Source organism: Cavia porcellus, unplaced genomic scaffold, assembly GCF_034190915.1.
Source record: "Cavia porcellus strain 051 isolate PalLab524CR breed Dunkin Hartley unplaced genomic scaffold, mCavPor4.1 scaffold_17, whole genome shotgun sequence".
NCBI lineage: Eukaryota > Metazoa > Chordata > Mammalia > Rodentia > Caviidae > Cavia > Cavia porcellus.
The window spans coordinates 60,097,140-60,105,618 of NW_026947500.1; the positions used below are offsets into that span (position 1 = coordinate 60,097,140).

At 32.1% G+C, this 8,479-nt stretch overlaps 1 protein-coding gene across 1 annotated transcript; it reads left to right on the top strand.

The window, feature by feature from the left end:
* Positions 1-2,459: 2,459 nt before the first annotated feature.
* LOC100712912 (olfactory receptor 4A47-like) lies at positions 2,460-3,377 on the top strand. The gene has a single exon (XM_003467816.4). The coding sequence runs from the start codon at positions 2,460-2,462 to the stop codon at positions 3,375-3,377; it is 918 nt and encodes a 305-aa protein (XP_003467864.3).
* Positions 3,378-8,479: the final 5,102 nt, after the last annotated feature.

Here is an 8,479-nt window from a genome sequence, read left to right on the forward strand (position 1 = left end):
ACAGAATCAGTGTGTGAAGTGGTTGCCATTTGGGACTGGGAAAAATCACCAACCCAGAACCTTGAATGAAGGACTCTCTGCTTATATTCAGGTAACTCAGGAGAAATACTTATGTGTCATATTCTAAATTACGGTTTACATTATGCAAGTACAGTAGATTTATTACAGCACAACTCATAATCTTTTAAAATTTCTATATGATTCTGATACAAAATTACATTGTAATTTTATCACTCCTAAAATATGCATACAGTTTTTTCCAATCTTAACACTTCCTTGGATGTCTTACCATTATAAAACTTAAGAGTAAATGCGTCTTTTCTACCATTAGTGTCCCTGTCAAATAATTTTGAGTATATTTGGAAAATACTTTGTATGTAGGTATCTACACATTGCTTAACAGAATCAAGAGAATTATCCTGCAAATATTGTTTAAAATATTAAAAATTAAAAGATGATGTTGCATCTGCCAGTGTCAAATGAGTTACTGAAGAGTACAGATTGTAACAGTTATGCAAACAAACTTTTATATAAATTCTTAGGAATGGTTGACCAAGTAAGAGTATGATGGAAACTGATCTTCGGGTTTAATAAAGGAAGAAATTTGTCTAAGAAGAGCTGAGACTCGAGGTAATATCTTCCTTGAAAAAGACGTGGATCAAAGGATAAACTTCATCCAACAAGCAGATACGCTGCATTAATCAGACCACAAAACTAATACTGGATAAGCAGGAAAACTAATGATGTGGGAAATTATGGGGAGAGTTGTAAAAGCAGGGTCCTTAAAAAGGTTCAAATATGATGCACGATCAGAGATACGGGACAAAACTAAAAACAGATAATCCACGCTTGTGTAAAGAAAAGGGGCAGAATTTGTGCAGTGAGATATAACAATATGTCAAGAAATATTTAAAGCACGACTGTTATTTCTATGACTATTTTCTTTTGATACTGAGCCAGTGAATATGAATTTTATTAAGGTATCATTTGTTTGACTTGCCTTATCTCCTCCTCTTTTCTCTGTTCTCTCTTACCTCTCCTTAACTTTCTCTTCCCATCAGCCTCATCAACTTGGGTCCATCATCTTGTTTTTTTAATGTTTCACATATCACCCTTACATTTAACTGTACCAACACACAGATGTAGATGGTGCTTTAGTCAATCATGTATACTGTAATTGTTCCAATGCCCGTAGACTCACACACAAACATTAACAATTGCGTATATACAGTCCTTTATATTTGCTTATAATATTATCATGTTATATGTACTTATAGGATTATTTTTTTTCTTATTGCAAATTAACTTTTGGAAATTTTCCCTTGAGTACTTACTTAACTGTAAGTATTTAAATGACTGTTTTCTAGTTAATAAATTTTATATTCTATATGTCTGTATCTTGTTTTAGAATTATTTTTTTATTTTTATCGTTTTATTTAATATTATTAAAATATTGCTGCAAAGCCAAAGTGTGCAGCCTTTCTTAATTGCTAGAGATTTAATTTTCCTGCCATATCTTTTGATACAGTGTATAGTTGCTATGATGAAAGATATATGCAGTTTTAATTTCCATAGATACTGAGAAATTTTATTGCAAAAATTATAAAATTCAAACTTCAAAAAAACATTTTTCTTCTTAACTATTTTAAAGCTTCATAACTTTAAAGTATAATATTTATAACATATCGTTTTCATTTATAACATGACATTTCATTCATTTAGTCTGTTTGCTAATGAATTTTACCATGTCTTTTTGATCACTGACTCAACTTAAAGCTGCTTGATTATATCATCTGTCCACTTTGTTACTGCTTTATGGTTTTTAAAATAACTTTTTAAAGTTTGTGATCTATTTCAAGTGGTATCTCTGTTTATCAACAAACAAACTTTTTAAGCAAACTTTTTATCAACATTAATTTCATGCAGTTAATTATGACACAGTTTCCTACATTGATGAATTATTTCAAATTATCAAATATGTTAAATTTTAACTAAAAAGAGATACCTCGTACTAGTTGAAAAATTTCTTCTCTATTCACGAGCATAATATCACTTTTATTTGGTCACTATGTGGTATATATAAAGTTAATTTTCTGTCATTTTACGTTAAATATTCAAGATACTTTTATTTTTTACTTTCGAAGTGTCTTTCTACATTATATTACTAAAAACCAGATGACAACCTAGTTGGGGGATTCATTTCTCTGTTATGAAAGTCATTGTTCGGCATGTCTCTGACTACTTATGTCTGTTGACATTAGCCTATAAAATCACTAAACTTACAGATGTGTTTCAAATTTACATCATAACCTTGTTCAGTTATGGAATATAATTAATCATAATGGTTATTCATGGGATAAACAATAGTGTACCTTGAAATTTCATGGACTCACTAGTAATAATTCTGTTTGTAGAAAATTTTCTTCTGAGCAGTGACACAGGGACACACAGAAGGACATATGGAACAAAGGAATAATGTGACTGAGTTTGTGCTCTTGGGGCTCACTCAGAGCCCCCAAGTTCAGAAAATATTGTTTGCTGTGTTCTTGCTGATCTACATGATGACAATGGTAGGCAACCTACTCATTGTTGTGACTGTGGTGCTCAGCCCCGCCTTGGATGCACCAATGTACTTCTTTCTTGGTTATTTATCACTTATGGATGCTGTTTATTCTAACACAGTTACCCCAAATATGATGATTGACTTACTCCATGTGAATAAAACTATATCCTTCAAAGCTTGTATGACGCAACTTTTTTTAGAGCACTTCTTTGGTGGTGCTGAGATTTTGCTACTGGTGGCCATGGCTTATGACCGCTATGTGGCCATCTGCAAACCACTGCATTATCTGACCATCATGAGCAAAGGAGTGTGTGTTCTCTTTTTGGTGTTGGCTTTGGTTGGTGGTTTTGTGCATGCTATACTGCACATCCTTTCTGTTTACAGCCTTCCCTTCTGTGGACCAAATGTGATCGACCACTTTGGCTGTGACATGTACCCCTTGTTAAAACTTGCCTGCACTGACACTTACATTATTGGGCTCACAGTGCTGGCCAATGATGGTGTCATCTGTGTGGTCATCTTTTCCCTCTTGATCATCTCCTACATGGTCATTCTGCACTCCCTGAAGAACCTGAGTCAGGAAGGGAGGCGCAAGGCCTTGTCCACCTGTGGCTCCCACATCACAGTGGTAGCTTTCTTCTTTGTTCCTTGCATATTTCTGTATGTGAGACCCCCCTCTACCTTTCCAATCGATAAATACCTGGCTGTATTTTACACTGTCATAACACCTTTGCTGAATCCCCTCATCTATACTCTGAGAAATGCAGAGATGAAAAGTGTCATGAAGAAACTTTGGACTGGAAAAGGGAAATGAAGTGACAAAGAAGCATAACATTTGCATGAAGAGAGTTGCTAAGTCCAAAGAAGGCACAAATGGTTATTTCATTACACTATTTATGTCAAGTTTAATCACTACATAATGGCAACTATTTGGTAATATACATTGTAAGACTATAAGAACATTTTTCAAAGGCTGTTTCAGTACAAAAAATTCTGTCAAGATTATAGTTGTTTGTCACTATTAACATTATATATTTATTTTCTTAAGGTAACCTTATTCACCATTAATATATAATCAAATCCACTCTTTTTTTAGAATTAACAATGTTCAAGATAAATTGAAAATAGTACAGAAAAATAATGTGTAAATATCTGGGTTCTATCACAGATTAAAAATATTACAGATCATATTGATTTATGAAATATATAAATGTGTTATGCAAAAAATTTCCCATGGTTTTATTTGTATTGCTTAGCTTATTGTGCTTGAAGAGGAATATCACATCATTTTTAATAAAACCATGAGAAATAAAATGCATGAAAATGCAATAGATGACTAAGAGACATATGGGAAATACAACTAAATGTTATTTTTCTTTCCAGTTGTAAATCTTTAAGTCCTTCAGGGGAAGAAGCTTTGTTTTGTGTCATGTTTTCATACAGATCAACATGATTTTTTTAGTCTTCCTCTATAATGTAGAATATCTGAGAATGACTGCACTATTTTCATTTTGTTCTTCATTATGTTCTTAAGTATTAGTGTTCTTCTAAAAGGGACCAGCTTCCTCCTTTCATAACAAGGTAGCACAATCCTTAATCCAGAAACTATAAATACATAATACAGAATATGATAGTACATAGTTGTCAAAGAAAATATTGACAGTTTATGTTGTATTCATTCTTAGCTATTTATTTTTAAGTTGCACATATTTTTAATTATTACTCTAATTATGTATAATTTAGTACACTCATTATACTCATTCTATAGTGTTATAAAATGTATACTAATCAAATTATTGTGGCTAATGCTTTTATCTTTTGAGACCTTTTAAAATTCGATTAATCAGTAAAAGCATACATAAGTGTGAGATACAACATGATATTTTCATATAAATATACATTATCCATGGATCTAATCAGTGAAATTAATGATTCCAACTCCTGGTCATCATTTTATATTTGGAGGCTTTGAGCCTCTCATAGAAGAATGACACCAGAACATATGGTTTTATCAGACTGTAACCTCATCTAACACATCTTTTTGACAAATTATGTGGGAGTTATCCTTTAAATGAACTAGTATCTATGTCTAGTATAGTAAAAAATATGATCAATAAAATTCCTTGTTCTTGCTTCCCCTGAAAAGTCTGGAATCACATAGCTATCTATGTCTGACATTTTTGGATTTGCAAATCAGTTTTCCAATTTGCAGCGATTGAGTGGTAAGGTAAAAGGCAGAAGCAGCACAGTTGAAGGGCCTGAACAGAGGAAAGCTCACATCACATCACTGCATTCGGGAAATACCAAATGGAAGAGTCCATGCAGGAGATACACTCTTCCAGGTCAGACCTCAGGTTCCCAAGACTTCCTAACAAAGCCCTCTTCCTAAAAGCACATTTAACTCTGAATTCCACTGATGACTTTAGTTTACCCATGATCTCATCACGTTACACAAGCCCCACTTCTGAACACTGAGGTGTGGAGTCATCTAGCCCTAAACCCTAACACTGTGTATATAACTAAGGGGAAAATAGCCTAATTAGTAGAAATTAAGCTGACTAACGCCATTATTTTCAGATACCAATAAACAAAATCTTAATATCACAAATTATTTACATGGATTTTTTTTCCAGAAAATTAAGATGAAACAATAAAAGACTTTATTTTGAAGATTTACTGCATTATATACATACCTGGAAAATAAAGCATGTATCTAATATGAAGCAAACTAAGATTTAATTTTTGGAAAAAAGCTAGTAATGGAAATTTCTCACAAGTATGAGTCCTACTCTTGAGTCATGCATTTAACTGGTTTCTTCCACAGACTCCTTCTTCTAATTAAAAGAACTTCTCATCAGATAAACCGGATTACCTTAGTCAAATTTAGTAAACATTGATAATATCACCAGAAAACTTCTATTATGTTTTTGATTTAAAATGTTTTCACATTTCTCATGTGCTTGTACGTGGGTGTTGGTCGAGAATGGACAAGTCCTTGGCCATAGGATGCTGAGTGGTGTATTCTTGTATTCCTACTTCTGCTCTCTGCTTTTCACATGCATGGGATGAACAAATCTCCTCTGCTGTAACCTTCTATCATGGAATCTCTTCTTGGGAGTCAAAGGGCCATAAATTTAATCTAAAATCATGAACCAATTAATGCTTTCTACTTTAAACTGTCGGTGTAAGTATTTTGCTTGAAGAAAAGGAAAGTCAATTTATACAGTGAAATGTGTTAGAAATGGGCTCATTACTCTTACTGTAGCTTCATCATCTTGTTGAACTGTTCCCTTACACCGATGTGTAATGACTCTGTCTCCTCTAATCAACTTTGACTTGAATTGTACTTTCTCAGAAAATAGCATTGAAGTATCTGCTTTTATTTCAACTCAGATACATGATATGTTATGTCCTAAACTTTCATTTTCAGTCTTTATGCTTCCTTTATGATGAATTGCATCTTTTGTAGATAATATATGGGTGGGTCTTGTTTCCTATTCCAAACTTACAGCCCTTTTTATTGTGGAATTATATCCACTAACATAGCTACTGTTTTAAGATTTGTGCTGAAATTTGTCATTAAAATATTTTTTTCCATTGCTGATGTTTTTTTCTTTATTTTTTTATTTTTAAAATTTTTGGATCCTCTCCAAATTAAATTTATCACATTTTTTGGCTCTTTGGTACTGGTAGACTTCCTTGTTCTGTTTAGGTGTTTTTAATACACTTTCTGCAATTTGGGCTTTCTGCTTATGAATTCTTTTAGGATTTCTTTGGAGTGGAAAACTTTTGTTTCTCCAGAGATTAGATTATAAAGAATTGTTCAACACTTTTTTTTTAACTGAAAAGTGTGAGTCTATGCTCTACTGGCCATTGAGGATTGTGGTGAGAACTTTCCCATTTTTCCAATAGACATGTGTTTTAAATTTTTTCTTTGCTTTGACAGTTTTTTCACTTTTTTTTCTTTTGTGCTGAATTTCTACAATTTTTAAAATGTCATGTCATAGTACTCTTTTCTGGTCATGATATTTAGATTTTTATCAGTTCAAAAAAATGAGTGTTTCCCCTAAATTTGGAAATTCTTACTATAATTTCAGTGAATGATTTTCTTACAACTTTTGATTCCCTTGTAATCTTTCCTTTACTACAATAATTCTTTTCTTGCCATCTAGCTGCTGCTGAATCCAGCTTTCATGTTTTCTTGTTCTTTTTAGGCTGTTATTGAGTGAAATCATTGTCAAGGGTCATTTATTATCTCAAACTTCGTATCTGATAATCTAATCCCATTAGTTGTATCTTCTTATTTTCTTTAGAAAATATCTTGCTATGTAGGTGAAGCTCGATCATAAACCTCTTTTGTTGATACACTGACCGTGGACTCATGGTAATCCTCAGACACCAGCCTTCTAAATGCTGGTATTACTGGGGTGCGCTGTAACACACAGGCAGACTGGTTGTTTCCTTTATCCATACTTTCAGATGAATTTTTTATATTCTGGATTACTACTTTGTCTTTTCATCATTTGAAACTTGGATAATCAGTTGGTCTTTTGTATCCTGCTTAAATATTTATTATTTAATATTAATATTTTATTGTATAATAAAATATTAGAATGTTTATTACTTAATATTAATATTTTATTACATATTAAAATATTTTATTACTTAATATTAATATTTTATTACTTAATAAAATAATACTTTATTACTTAATATCTTTATCTGCTTAATTACCCATTTGTTAATCTCACTAGACATATTATGAATATGCTTGTTTTTTCTTTTATATGTTCAAACATTTGAACCATCTGGTTTTCAGTGTTTTGCTGTTATTTATTTGCTCCAGTGCATGTGAGGTCAGCTTTTGTGATGAGAGAAGTTTAGGACTGCATCTCATGACCATGTTTCCTCATGTGCCTGTTGTCTTTGTGAATTTAGACTAAAGCACTAGTTAACTAGATTTTAACAGTCCCACATAAAATCAACTTGCATATGTGTATCAAGTGAAACTAACTGTAATGCTGTATCTTTAGAATACAGAGCCATCTGAAAGCTCAGTCTAACTTCTTTTCCTTCCAAAGCTGTTATGGAGAATACAATTAAACAATGTGTTGGATGCTTATGCCATTAATATGTTTTTCTGATGTCCAGCAATGTAGTTCTGCTTTGAATTTTGAGGGGACCCTCCATGCTATCTTCTGCAACTACTACACTAGTTTAGATTTATTCCAACTCTGCAGAAGCTCTTTCTCTATAGTTTCACTAATACTATTTTTGTCTTTTAGATGATACATATTTCAATAGATGTGAGATGATATTTCCCTGTGCTTTTGATTTGAATTTCCTTGACAGTGTTATTGAATACCTTCTCACACACTTATTGACCACTGTGTGATTTTTTCAAAAAATTTTATTGACATGCTATATTCACTTCCTATTTTTTCTTATCTATTCTTCTTTAGCTATCTAGTTGCTGATTTTTTATTTCACATCATATTAAGCATGAACACAGAGCAGCACAAAGGAAAAGGAGCATAAAGAGGAAAGTTTATTGAAACCAAACTATGTAGTAAATATAATATAAATAATCAAAAGTAATACAAAAATTTAGGAAAAAAAGTCAATGCATAGAAAAAAGACATATATAATAAAGATTGTTACCGGGACAAGCACTAATTAGTACAAAAACAACAGAAAAAATTCATAAAATATTTTAAAGGACAATCAAAACCAACAAAAACTAGATGAATTAAGAAAAAAGGTAAAATTTGAATAAATTCAGGAGAGCAAGAACACAGTACAAAAGCTGCCTTCAAAAATGATAAAGATCATCAGGATTGTCTTGCATTACATAGCAAGGAACTGACATGTATTCAAACATTCAATAAATAACCCAACACTAGAACCATCATATCT

Coding starts and splice junctions, on each gene's coding strand:
- LOC100712912 (XM_003467816.4), top strand. CDS start 2,460: ATGGAACAAAGGAATAATGTGACTGAGTTTGTGCTCTTGGGGCTCACT.